Raw genomic sequence first — 14,414 nt, 5'->3', positions numbered from 1 at the left:
AATTGATAATGAGTAACAAGTTGAAAGATAAGCCTAAGAATAGATATCAAGGAATAATATACCGGAAAGAGGATTAATCATTGTTGTTTTTCATGACCACCTTGAATCATATTGGCATGATCAGTGTAAATGCTTCACAGTAATAATGCAAGTTAATGACCTTCAGCAGTTGAGTGAGTGAGTGAGTGAGTGAGTGAGTGAGTGAGGAAGTGAGGGAGGAAGTGAGGGAGGGAGGGAGGGAGTGCATTAGCAATACTCCAGCAATATCACCGCTGGGACACCTGCTAGCACTGTCAGTCCAAAATGAATTCCAATCCTTCAAATACTCAACTCATGGAAACTGGCCAACGCATGACGTTTATCTCCTAACTGAACCCTAGTCTTTGGGTCTTCGCTTTAATAACTAGATTCCCCTCTACTCTGTTAAAGAATGGTCTTTATTGGATACCGCACCAGTAATCCAAAATACTTAACACAAGACAATGTGTCAAACTGTGAGAAAATCTTCCTTTTTAGCATCCAGCAAAATATTTCTACATTTAACCTCAAATCGCTCATCACCTAATCAGACTAGTCTGAAAAAAGAACAGGTCTTTTTTGAGAAGGGAACCAATTCCAACAACACTGATGTTGCCATACAAGAACACAAGCAGGGTAAATGTGAAGGCATGTTCTGTTTCTTTCAGAACTACACAAGAATCAACTGGAAATCTGTAGAAGTGCTTCATATCTTCCACATAATAATATTGAACTCCTTGACATGAACCTGATCTACTGAGAGCATCTTCATATTTAACATTAGCTCTAGTTCATCTGATCATATTTAACATTAGCTACGGTTCACCTGATTATACATTACATTAGCTGTTGCTTCTGATCATATTTAACGTTAGCGCCAGTTCATCTGATCATATTTAACATTAGCTCTAGTTCATCTGATCATATTTAAAGATCATGTGCAACGTAAAATACAACTTTGCAGATTCTGATACCTTTCTGTATGCACTTACCAAAACAAATCATCAAAAATGACAATTCAACCTATAAAGCTGAAAAAACGTGATGAAAAAAAGCCTGCGAAATCGGAGTTCAAACGATTCACTAAATTTCCACCAGCGCTTGGGGGAAAATTTGTTTCGACAGTTGTGCTGCACTGTGCCCATGACGCATGCACAGGGAATAGGTTCGCGGAGCTTGAAACAGTATGAATGCTCGTGATGTCGTGAGCATTAGTCTAATCTTGGTTGTGTACACAAACAAGTAAATGAACTACTCGTTACATAAAACAAACTTATTGATTGTGGTAAGCAGCCTCTGTGACAGTGGAAGCTCAATGTCTGGTTTATCGACACCTATATGTGTGCCTGCCTGTCTGCTAAAGACAATATGCAATACACAGTTTCAATCATTGATCACATGCAATTTGAACTTAACATCTATCAGGCTATACACCATAAACAAAATAAATTTAATTATGACTCGTGCACCCGAGTCTTGTCTCTGCCACATTATGTAATTAGGCAAGACTTGTGCACATGATATGTTTTTATGTCTATGGGTTGCAAACAAACTACATTTATTTTTCTCAGATATACTGGATCTGACGGAAACTGGTGCAAACTCTTGTCAGTTTCAAGTCCTGCTTTGTACTTGGACGAATGACAGTTTCCAACCACACAGTAGTTCACCATCTCTACTGAAATGATTTTTGATTGGACTGAACGCAAATCAGAGAACATGCATTTACAAAACCCAACATCTCTATATACATTCTTTATGGATAACAACTTCTTCTAGTGTATATGATTTTGTTTGACAACGGTATATGAATCCATACTGAAATGACACATCAAGTACTATAAAAGAAGGTGTTATCCATAAAGAATTTTACATTCTTGTGACTCACAGAAAATATTGCACTTTTGAATCACGATAGTACGCTTATAGTTTTGTTTATTTGTTTTTTCACAAACAGCAATGTATATTATATGTCATGAACAAGTGATAATCATGTTTTAATTATGTTTGATTTTGGGGTTGCATGTTACCTTTAACATTAGCTATTGTTCATCTGATCAGATGTTACATTAGCTGTTGCTTCTATCATATTTAACATTAGCTCTAGTTCATCTGATCATATTTAACATTAGCTCTTGTTCATGTGATCATATTTAACATTAGCTCTAGTTCATCTGATCATATTTAACATTAGCTCTAGTTCATCTGATCATATCTAACATTAGCTCTAGTTCATCTGATCATATCTAACATTAGCTCTAGTTCATCTGATCACATGCTAAATTAACTGTTGCTTCTGATCATATTTAACATTAGCTCTAGTTCATCTGATCATATTTAACACTAGCTCTGGTTCCTGTGAATCTACACAGCACTATTTCAAGGCGAAGGTCAGATACATTGCCAGTATGGTTTAGACCTATCATTCAGACCATTCATGGAGATTCAGGTAAAAACTGACAACTAACAACCAATTCCAGTCATACAAAGTGACTAAATGAGTCTCGTGGTTCTTTAAAACATGGCTGATTGCTGACGCCATGGCACTGATTTGCACCATCACTGATCATAATGTCAAGAACTCATGAAAATTGGGGTAGACTAGGTCTTCAAAAACCCATGCATGCCACAAAAGGCGACTATGCTTGTCGTAAGAGACGACTAACAGGATCGGGAGGTCAGACTCGCTGACTTGATTAACACATGCAATTAGTTCCCAACTGCAACAGATTGATGTTCATGCTGTTGATTACTGAATTGTCGGGTCCAGACTCGATTATTTACAGACTGCCATAGAGTGCAGCTTAAACCTATACTCACTCACTCATAGTGTTAGTCACTGGCTGCTGGGACTTAACTGGAAATGTGACTGAAGCATTTAACACAGGATTTTCCGTATTCAAACCCACTCAAGATTATGCCAATGGCTTGAAAGAGAGGATATTTTCCCGTTATTAAGTCTATGGGCCTAAATTAAGATTTCGAATTTTATTGCTTCGAGTGACGTCCCTTTGCAAAAACACTTGGTGAATGTTAGCATATATAACACTTGTAGTGCAGTTAGTGCAGAGGTTTTCATCTGTATAGAACATTTTTATCAATTGCTAGTTTATAACTCTGCGTTCTTTTATGGTTCTTTATGATTCAGGTGTTCTGTATTGTTCTGTTTAGATTAAAAATTCATTCCATTTTTCTGTGTCTTAAAATCTTTCTCTTCAGATGCAAGTATTTCCCAAATTTAAGCCCTGCGCATAATTATGAGGTTTATGTTTGTTAAGGAGAGGGGTCATTTTCCATTGTTAAGCCCAGGGCTTAAATACAGGAAAGCCCGGTACCACTTCCCACCTTAAACCTGTACTCCAAGATAACCGATTCTTCTTTAACCTTAAAATGCTGAGTGCCAACCACTGTACCAACAAGTAAGACTTTTTAACATCTCTGCTAAGATGCAGCTAGTGATTGAAACCATCTACCTTCCACTCTCCAGGTAGCTGCTCTATCAAATAAACCAAGGAGGTTTTGTCTTTGCTAACTTGAAGTCTGCATCAGTTGTAACAACATTTTAAAAATGAATCAGTATGCTTAATCCAAATGTCAACACACGATCATTTTAAGTTCTAATGGCTTATATTGCTACGCCACAAATAAGGGGACAATGACTGATTTGATTCATTCTACAATTGACATACCATTTCACTTGTGAATACCTACAGCAATGTCTACTGACACAGAGATGAGAAAACTTATTCTGTCATGTTTGCAAGGACGAGAAATGTAATCTGCAAAGTTGATAAATAACATAATCCACAAAATCTAATCTTCCCATCCTGGTCAAACAAACCCATTTATCTCTTGCGACCGACTAATTCTACAGTATGATGTCATATAGAAAAAGGTATTCTGAAAAAATAAGTCTCAAAGTCAAAAGCATCAGTCTAAAGAGGTGATGGTGAGTAGTACAATCATCTGGCAATATCATTCCATGTAAGATATTTGTCACCACGATCAGCTGGGAAACAGTATGGTTAAACTGTTGCATAGCATGACAGGGGGCTAGCACTATGGTGACTATAGTGAGTTCCAATATTCCAGCTATATAGTGGTGGTCTATAGATAATCAAGTCTAGACCAGACAATCCAGTGATCAACAGAATTAACATCGATCTCCGCAAGTGGGATACGATGACATATGTCAACCAATTCAGCGAGTCTGACCACCTGCGCCCATTAGTCGCCTCTTACAACAATCATAGTTTACTAAAGATCAAGTCTAACCCACACCATAACGGACAGCTAGCACTATAAACAGGGGAGGATGTGACGTGATAATTCATTATGTGAAATCTGACTTACCTCCTCAATGAAGAGCCAAGGATGGCAATGACTTCCTAAGATGTTGGATTTCTTTAATCCGTGTTCAAATATTGCTTTCAAAGCTGGACATAACCTGGGAAGAACAAGAAAATTTTGCATTGCAACTAAATATATGAGGCTCAACAATATTCATCTGCATCAAACATGAGGATAAATATTTCAAAATATAACAAGAATAACTGATCATTATTAAGTTTGCATGACCATTAAAGCAAAAAGTCTATGTGTACTTGTGTGAAAACTAAGATGACTGCAGCCTCATTTGGAAACTGTGTAGTTTTGTACAAGCATTCCTTTGTGTCCCATTATATAATTCAGCCAATTTGTTTTGGCGCCAACACACTACATGTCATTAAAATCTGAGGAAGGAAGAAGGAATAATCGCTACTGTAATACTTCATACTGAAGTTGGGAGGAGAAAGGAGGTCATGTGACAAAGCTAAATTACGAACAGATTAAAGAAAAATTCACTTTCTCCCAACTTAGTGAATTGTGGAAAAAGTCATGAGACACAAGAATTGTCTTCAACTGGTCTTATTGGTGAGGCATAATCGAGATGAATTGTATGGTCTTAAACTACTGCAAATCTCCCTGGGCATGGCAGACTAACAGAGTTATCTCCCTTGAACTGAATCTCATGAACTGTGTTCTACTCATTATAAACAACATTTATACAACACCATTTCCCCTGATGGTATCAGAAGAAAATATGACATAACATGCATGCATATCCAAGATTCATTAGGTTTCTTGTACATGAGCTTGAAACGCCTTGCTTAGAATATGACCAGGTATGAGAAGACTTCAAAGCTTGAATTGATTAAGGGTCTGACTCTATATAAGAAACCAAAGGCTACTTACGTTCCTCTGACCAGATCTGTTACAGCCTCAGTCACAGAGTCATCTCCAGCTGATGAGTAGTGCTTACTCCTTTCATCCAGAATCTCCACAAATTTGGCTGGGAACCATCCTCGCAAACCATTCAGTTCCCCAATCCAGCAGTGCTCATCCTTCTGAGAGATGATCTGAACAAAGAGAGTTTGATGGGTTTAAACAAGTTACAAGCCACCGCAGTCTCAGTTTCTCACAGTATGACAGTTTCATGGCAGTGAGATCAAAGTGATGCCAGTCACAGATGTGTACCAATTAAAATAAATAAATGAGCGTATTTAGGAAGATGTCAGATGAATGCATGAAAGGAAAAATCTGATTTGATCCATCAGCCATATAGTTTACAACTCAACACAAAGTCCTGATGCCTCAAAATACCTTCACACTGGGCCTAAATTTTTGTACCAGTATGTGAGGGATGTAGATATTAGATAAGAATGAATTCCCAAATATTTACTCGTAACCACAGAACTTTGTTATTGCGCTTGTTGACAATAGTTGCTTGAGCTACATAAACACTGTATCTGTCTTGGAGGTCTCGTTTGTGATATGACAATGTTTTCAATCAACCTATATATACAGCATGTACAACATGATGTACCAGTGTGCTAGCATTTTGTATTATGGGCCTTTGGTACAGAAATACTGAAAATAAATCTGTGTGTTTGTCAAATATGCTGATCCACAAACGTTCATAGTGTTATTATATTCATAAAGCAAACAACTATAGAATTACGACAGACACATAAGAAGTGGTTACAACATGGCCAGTTCTGTAGATATCTCACGTTGAAGCAGGCACGTAAAGTTGTCATGAAAAAGGACACCCAACATTGTCCATTGGATAGGATATTTATTTATATAGCGCACATATCCATGCAACTATTGGATGATCAAGGCACTGGTATTTGTTTCCCTCGATCATTGGAAGTCTGTCTCAGCATCACATCGTATTATCAATCTAACTCCCTGGGGAGTGTACGACTCTTGCTGCCACTAGACTCACCGAGTTTATTGTGGCTCTCTCATCTTAACAGGGTAGCCAGTTCACAGCTGGATGGACTGGGATACATAGTCACAGTAGTTTGTCCAAGTTCACTGCACGCTGCTGTACAACTAGGTGTATGCACATATTCATGTGGCCACCATCTGGTCAAATACCAATGGATTTGTGGGTTCTTTTAAGTGCACAGGGTTGTGTACAGTACACTAGGGGTTGTGACAAAACAGAAAGTGTCTGCACACAAAGTTGACTCCAAGGTTTTTACACCCGGTCACATGTAGGCTTGATCCCAACACCTCAACCTCGCTGGATCACTAGCCTGGCGCTTTAGCCAGCTTGACCACCGAGCCCACCATCACACTAGAAGAATAATTCCGTATGAGGTCACTTCTGAAGTGCATCACTATTTCGTTTTTCATTCCTGAGTTATATCAAATTAATAATGATACTCAAACATATCTTACAAACATCTATCCACAGAAATGAAATGACAAGAAGCATTTCTTTCCAAAATTATCCAAGAGACACTGTCATAATAACTTGGACACGAAGTCATGCTGGAAGTGAAGGACATCATGAAAGCAAGCGTCTGATTCTGTATCCCCTCATCCATGTATCATTTATCACAACATCTGCATATCACAACTGGCATTATAAATGAAACTGATCAGGAAGTGTGCCAATCTCCACTTATGGACTGACAACACACTTCTACAGCACGTTTGAAAAATCCCAAAATTTCTTTTGAAGGTATTTAGAAGATTCAGTCTTGACCATTACCATGGCAATGTACTCATATGCAAAGATAATTGTGGATCCATTACACCCAGTACTTACTGTGATGATGTCATTCTTTCTGAATCCGAGTTCATCATCATCATGTCGCTCAAAATCCAGCAGTGCCTTGGCCCGCCTCCTCCTGTTGCGGGCAACATTCACATAGTTCTCCAGATCCTTGGCATGACTGTCCATGGTGTAGTCTGCCTGCAAGTTCTGCAACACACAAAAGCTCTTCTTACACACTAGAAGCATAATACTTCAGACACTATAGGTATAATCTCAATATACCACATAAAATCTTACTTATTACACTCAGTTAAGGACAGGCCAATATATTTTAGTCTTACATGACTTACCTACATGATGATACATTAAACAATTTATTTTACAACCAAGTCTGATTAAAAATGGATCTATAGTCCACACACTTTCAGTATTTTCTTGAGGCAAGAAAGTAATAGACTATGCATATGTGGTTTACACTGCTGCCAAACTAAGCTGGATTTTCTGTGCTTGAACAGTCACCAGTGGCTTCAAGAGTTATGTCCCCTCTACGTCCGTCCTGTAGACCTATTGGATGCCATTTAGGGTATGACTTACATTTGCTTCAAACAATAATGCACAGTGATCTGATCACTAACGAAATTATTAAAATCTAAATATTTTTGATATTTACACACTTACCTTACTATAGGGCTTATGCATATTACCTCAAGCATCGCTTAGAAGAGATCAGACAGTCGTTGATACGCCATTGCACCAAATGACTACCTCATGTATCGACGAGTGTATAGGAACGGAAGTGACGAGATCTCACTAATGGCGCATGCGCGAGCAATCCAAAACTTCACTTTTACTGAAAACGAAATGAGTCCGAAGAAGTCCAGAGTAGGGAGGAAAAATATCCATCGTTGGGTGGGCGTAACCTAGGGCTTATGCATGAGAATTCAACAGATACTATGGAGGTGTTGGACTACGGAGGGCCAATCTGTGATGAATCGAGCTTGTTGGAGTAAAGGCAAACCGAGGAAGCTAGCTGACAGCTGGAAGAAGAGAAAGATAGTAAATCCTCAGTAAAAACCAACTCCAAACACGCAACCAGGAAAAATACCAACTCACCAAAACATACGCTTCCTTAAGACCCCAAGGTAAGAAAATCACAAGTACCTAGTGGGTGGAAGGTCGTGTGAGTTGCTGCGCTACCACCAAAGGACCGAATGACAGGAACCCCTCCACATCTTCGACCGCAACATCACGAAGGTAATGGCTTGTGAAGACTGTGGAAGATCGCCAGAAGCATCCTTCCATAATTACCTGAACGGAACAATTCCTGTGTAAGGCTATGGCAGACGCCAAAGCTCGAATTTCATGAGGATTGCTGGCCGACAGATGTGGTAGGTGTTGAGCATCATAAGCAGCCAGAATATTGGCTCGTAACCAGAGCGCTATCGTGTTCCTGGAAACCTCTGCTTTTACGGATACCGCAAACGGAATAAAGTCTCTTCCGAGTCCGTCTTCGAGAGGCTGACTTGGAGATATAAAGCTTCAATGCTCGAACCGGGCACAAAAGTAGTTCGTCCGAGTCCTGAGAGCCTATAATCTGTCCGGTTGTCCAGGCAGCTGATTGTTTGCGATAAAGTCCCATGAAAGTCCTAAGTGAGCACGACCATGCGGAATCTGCTCAAACTTGACATGGGTGACATCCAAAGCGTGAATTTCACTGACCCTAGCCGTAGTGGCTAACGCCAGTAGAAAAACTGTCCTCTTTGACAGATTTTCAAAAGAAGCCTGCTTGAAGGGTTCATATGGAGGGTCGTGGAGATGGTCTAGAACGATGTTCAAGTCCCAGACAGGTGGACGAAATTTCACCTTCTGATCCTCCAACTTGAACGCTTTTAACATGGCGAGGAGTTCTGGCACCTTGGAAACTCGCCGGTCGCACTTGACTGCTAGGACGGAGTTCAGCGCTGAAAGGTGTCGCAGTGGTGCTACCCTACAAGTGTTTAAATCTTCTCAGGTATAGAAAAATTCCGCCAGAAACTGAGGAGAAGCTGATAACGGATTCTGCTTCCTGAGTGTACAGAATTTCTCAAAAGACGTCCACTTGTTGTCATAAAGAGATGTCGTGGATACCCAGTGCGCACACGCAATGACCTTTGTCACCCGAGTAGAATAGCCCTAAGCCCTTAGAGCTTTCTGTAGATGGTCCAGACGTGAAGACAAAACCTCGCTGGATCAGGATGGTGAAGACGACTGTGTGGATGGCAGAGTAACTGCGGCCAATCCGGTAGCGGTAGGGGGTCCCCGTCAGCGAGACGACGCAAGTTGGGGAACCACATTCTGGCCGGCCACCAGGGCGCGACCAAAAGCAGATGAATCCACCGGATCTGATTGACCTTGGCCAATACCGCTGGTAGAAGCACTGGTGGAGGGAACGCATACGCGTCCAGCCCCTCCCACGACAGGGACATGGCGTCTGTCGCACAAGCCTGTGGATCCAGAACAGGAGACACGTACAATGGAAGTTGATTGTTGAGTCGTGTCGCGAACAGGTCGATGAGCGGCTGACCGTGTTGTTGACACAACAGATGAAATGCCTCCGGGTGCAGCATCCATTCTCTAGGCGATGGTCTGCCTGGTCTGGAGAGGGCGTCTGCTAGTATGTGTCTGCAACCCGGGATGTGACGTACCTGAACTCAAACATTGCCGTCGTCAAGAATGTTGCGATCTAGAGCCTCGATCCCTATCAGGTAGACGACGAGGCAAGAGAGAAAGAGAACGAGAGTGACACCGGCGACAAGGACTTCTAGAACAATGACAGGATCTGGGAGTATTAGACCGAGAGCGTCTGTCATGCCGAGAACGTTCAGCTTCAACACGTCGAGCATGCTCCTCCATAAGCTGCTGATGGAGCAACTCTTCTCTAGAGATAGTGGCAGTAGACGTGCGCATAGGTATAGTGTACGCTGACAAGGGCGTCGGAGCTGGCGTAGACGCCGGTAGAGAAATGGCGGACGAAAACGATGGCGTCGGAATAGGCATCGGCGTTGCTGCCGTGGACAATGTATCAGCCAAAGCCGCAGCAACAGGCATCGGCGTCGGCGTCGGGAGCGCCGGAGAAATCAAAGTTGACGATGGCGCTGGGTCAGCGCTCGAGCGTAGTACGGTTCTCAGTAACTTCTGGCTGAGTGAAGGCGTCCGGGTGGGAGAGATCAACAAAGGCGTCCGAAGAGAGCTGCAATCCAGGCGTCGGTTCCGAAGGAGGCAAAGGAAGCGTCGAAGGAGGCGCCGACACCGCTGATGGAGATGGTTGATCCTAACATCCTTGCAAGCGAAGATCGTGATCCCAAAGAAGAAGCAGGAGACAGCATTTTCCGTTTCCTTTGCGTAAACCGTTTCTTCTTAGCCGACAAGTACGCCTTGAATGCCTGTACAGTAAGAGACGAGCAATGATGGCAGCGATCATCAAAACTACTGCACAGTCCGGACACCACGGATGGGGATCCTTTGCTGACTTCTGCACCTTACAGAGTGTGCAAAATTGTCGGGTCATAATAAGGCTGCAACATGCAGAAAAGCAAGCAACATTGAGCACCATGCCATAAAGAAACGGTTAACAAGAAAAAAACCCTATAGTAGAAAATTGGAGCAACACCCCTGTAGAACAAATGAGCACGCCCTAGCTACGAGACAACAGAGAGAAACCAACATGGCTGCCCCCACTGAATCACGCACGGCGTCAGTAGAAAAAACGACGATAAAATAGATAACAACAACATCTACACATGGCAAAGCACATAGGCAACGGGAACGGCATGGGAACCAAACTTTACCCACATGTGCGAAGAAAAAGGACAAACAACATGGAAAACTAAGGATAACGATGTGAGTCGAAAACACAAGGTAGCCAGGTAAGTGAAGTAAAATTACTGCAAACTTCACCACTCGTAATGGAGAAAAACGGTAGAAAACCATATCTACCAGTACAAAAAAGCACTTTAATATCAAACACAGTAGCAAATAGCGTAACAAACGAAAAAACACGTCTGACGTGTGAGACGCTTGAAGTAAAAGTGAAGTTTTGGATTGCTCACGCATGCGCCATTAGTGAGATCGCGTCACTTCCGTTCCTATACACTCGTCGATACATGAGGTAGCCATTCAGTAGAATGGCGTATCAACGACTGTCTGATCTCTTCTAAGCGATGCTTGAGGTAATATGCATAAGCCCTACGGTAAGGTAAGTTAAAAATATCAATATTGTTAATGAATACTCTTACCTCCTAAATTCAGCAGATTAGTTTAACACCCTGAGTAAAGACATGAAAAGATTTGGGAAACAATACCAAACTCACAGTTCATATGCTGTAAAAATCCTGCAGTTGAATGAAATTTGCAGTATGTAACTAAACAGATGTCAAGTTTGCTACACCAGTGTTCACGAATAGCGTCAGACCCTCTGATAAATCCGGCAGGTTTGCCTACAATCCAATGGAAGTCTACAACCGGACCCAGTGTCTGAGTGTATATTTCACAATGACTGACTGAAGTCGTCATATGTGACATGTCACACTTGTTTGATGTATATACAATTTATGTTTGTAAATAATTTCAATGCCAATTACAAGGAATGATAAATCTGAAATGTGTCTTCAATTTTTATACTATGGGTCCTATGAATCTTCAGTGAATCAGGCAGACATCTGTAACTTAAAGGACATTTTTTAATTTTAAACACCATTTGTGAACACTGTTAAACAGTTTGGATTATACTATGCGTCTAGAGTCAATTGCCCATCCGAAACAAAATTCCTGCATTCCAGCCGTATTTGGAAGTTGTTGAAACTGGATTTGTGTCGTCAATTAACTCTATGGCCATGGGAATAAGTTCCCCCAAAACAGAACACAAAGGTCCATATCTGTTGCTATAATCCTGTTGTCTGGATACTGACTAGAAACCTCTTGGTAACACAACAGTGGAAAGTCTGATATACTTACAACTTTATTATTTTTGGGGTCAAGTGATTGGAAGTGACGAGCAACCTGTAGGATGGCTTCCCGCAAGTCAACCAGTAATTCTGTTTGGCGAATATTTTTGGCTTTCCCGAAGTCTTCATCCTCTGATTCCCCTCTGAGCAGGACGGAGACGAGAGATCTAGATCGTTTTAGGTGTCTCTTGTTCAGTTGCTGCAATTGAAAAACAATTTCAGGTAACGAACAGGATGACCTCCACAGAACACATGGACATAGCAGAGAGACATGGTGGCCTAGTCAAATAACACACTGTATTCTCTGGAAGAACTGTTACCATTACAGATGCCATACCTATATGATCGTCTGGTCAATTCCTAGGCTTGTTGGGACCAAGTGCAGACACCTAGTTGCAGGTACAGCAAAGAGCAGTGAAATTGGACAGTGTGTCCCAGTCAGCCCAGCTGTGAATGGGTACCTCGTTAGGATGAGAGAGCCTCAATAAACTTGGTGCACCAAGTGGCAGCAATACAATGTGCTGTTGAGATTGACATCCAGTGATCAAGGGGAAAATACCAGCACCTTGAGCATGCACTAGTGCGTGGATATGTGCGCTATATAAATATCCTATATCTATCTTGTTGGGACCAAGTTTCTTCAATCAAAGTGATCAAATCTAACTAAAATATTGCGTGCCTTTTTCATATTATGTAATGAATTTGGACTGTAAAATCTACAAACTGAAAAAAATTGTCATGCACACGATGACTTTGACTGACTTTTGTCATGTAATATCGAACTGAGTCTCACATATGTTGAAGTTGTTTCCCAATTTCAAACTAATAACTGACCTGTTTTGGCAGGTTCCTGGATGACTCTGGGTTGACCAGCGCACCCTGATCGGCCATAAGATAGGCCAGATGTTTCCGTCTGTGTGTCTCCACGACAACATCGGTCAAGGATCCGGCTGTCCGGAAAGCAACCTGCATCAAACCCATAACCACCATTACAGACTCATGTACACCATAATAAAAACATAAGCCTATTTAGGGTAAAGTAAATAGGTATTTGTAGCAGACATCATCTTTTCTGTAAATATCACTTTACACCATCACCATACCACATTATAATATTGACGAGATACAAATACATTGAGCAGGATTAAGAGACACAGGACAAAACGATACTTTCAATACATGTCTGGCATTACAGACAAAGTAAGAATTAAATTGGAATCAATGAAATATGTGATGTGAGGAGAAACAAAAATGCTGTAGCTCAGAGTTACATGTATGATACAGTTTAAAGCTAAGATCTTACTTCCGCTGCATCTTGCTAATCCAGACACTTGCAGTTTCTCAAATATTGTATGGAATAGCAATCAGCTCTACAGGTTTTCTCCCACTCCACAAGTGGTTCAGTGAAATAACAATACAACAAGGAATTTTAACACAATGTGTCCATTAAACCTAAGAAATAGGTGTACTAGGTAAGTTACATGTATAATCCTGTTAATGTACTCCATGTTTCAGAGTATATGCTCAAAAACATTATGTTCCTAATAATAAACATTGACATTTAGGTCCATAATTTCTCACCTTTATCACAGTTTAAATTAATTGTACATCTGTTTAGCATTGTGCTAGATACACCAAACTCAACTTAGTGAGATGGCAGATGCGTCCAGGCTATATACCATTAATATCACGGTATATGCATCAATGAGGATAATCATGGATGCAGTCAGTAACAGGCACAGGATATCAAAACAGCATGTAATTAATCAAATGTGGGTAGGGTACATCAGTCTCTCAAGTCTCATTCAAAGAAATCATTCTTTTTCCTTCAACAAAATTTTGACAGAATATTTGACATATTATTGGAGTAAGTTATAGTAATGGGACTGGATACTATGACCACCTGATCCTGATTTTAGTTGACATCTACAACAAACTGAACTTGAACTGCCATGGCATCAAACCTGGGACCAAGCTTTAGTTGACAGACATCAACACTCGCTGTCATCTTCAAACAGCAACTGAGTTAGTTTTATCAATTTTCCAACAATATTAAGAGACACCACAAATGGGCTTAACACAGTGAGCCCATTTGTGGAATCAAACCCAAATCTTCAGCATGAATGAATGCTGTCACCATTGGGCTACCCCACTGCCCCTGCATCATATGAACCAATGAAGTATTAACAGACAGGAATTTATCAGCATGAGTATTGACCAAATTTCTCCGCTGAACATCATACAGACCTACACTGCACCATGGAAAACTGTCTCCCTATTCTTCCCACAGAATAATATACAGACTAGTACTTTGAACCTCTGATGTTACAGCACTAACCTGAAATTCAACTTTTGGCGTT

General features: G+C 40.9%; 1 protein-coding gene across 3 annotated transcripts in view; it reads right to left on the bottom strand.

The window, feature by feature from the left end:
• LOC137284417 (small G protein signaling modulator 3-like) overlaps positions 1–14,414 on the bottom strand; it is a 66,350-nt gene that overhangs the window by 33,573 nt on the left and 18,363 nt on the right. For all 3 annotated transcript variants that reach the window (XM_067816213.1, XM_067816214.1, XM_067816212.1), the window contains exons 11-15: positions 12,889–13,020; positions 12,065–12,253; positions 7,124–7,279; positions 5,254–5,417; positions 4,372–4,465 (exon numbers count right to left, since the gene is read on the bottom strand). In XM_067816213.1, coding sequence (XP_067672314.1) covers positions 4,372–4,465; positions 5,254–5,417; positions 7,124–7,279; positions 12,065–12,253; positions 12,889–13,020 — 735 coding nt within the window. The remainder of the gene's footprint in view (positions 1–4,371; positions 4,466–5,253; positions 5,418–7,123; positions 7,280–12,064; positions 12,254–12,888; positions 13,021–14,414) is intronic.

Source organism: Haliotis asinina, chromosome 5 (assembly GCF_037392515.1).
Source record: "Haliotis asinina isolate JCU_RB_2024 chromosome 5, JCU_Hal_asi_v2, whole genome shotgun sequence".
Classification (NCBI taxonomy): Eukaryota; Metazoa; Mollusca; class Gastropoda; order Lepetellida; family Haliotidae; genus Haliotis; species Haliotis asinina.
This window is presented reverse-complemented; position numbering and strand designations above follow the sequence as displayed.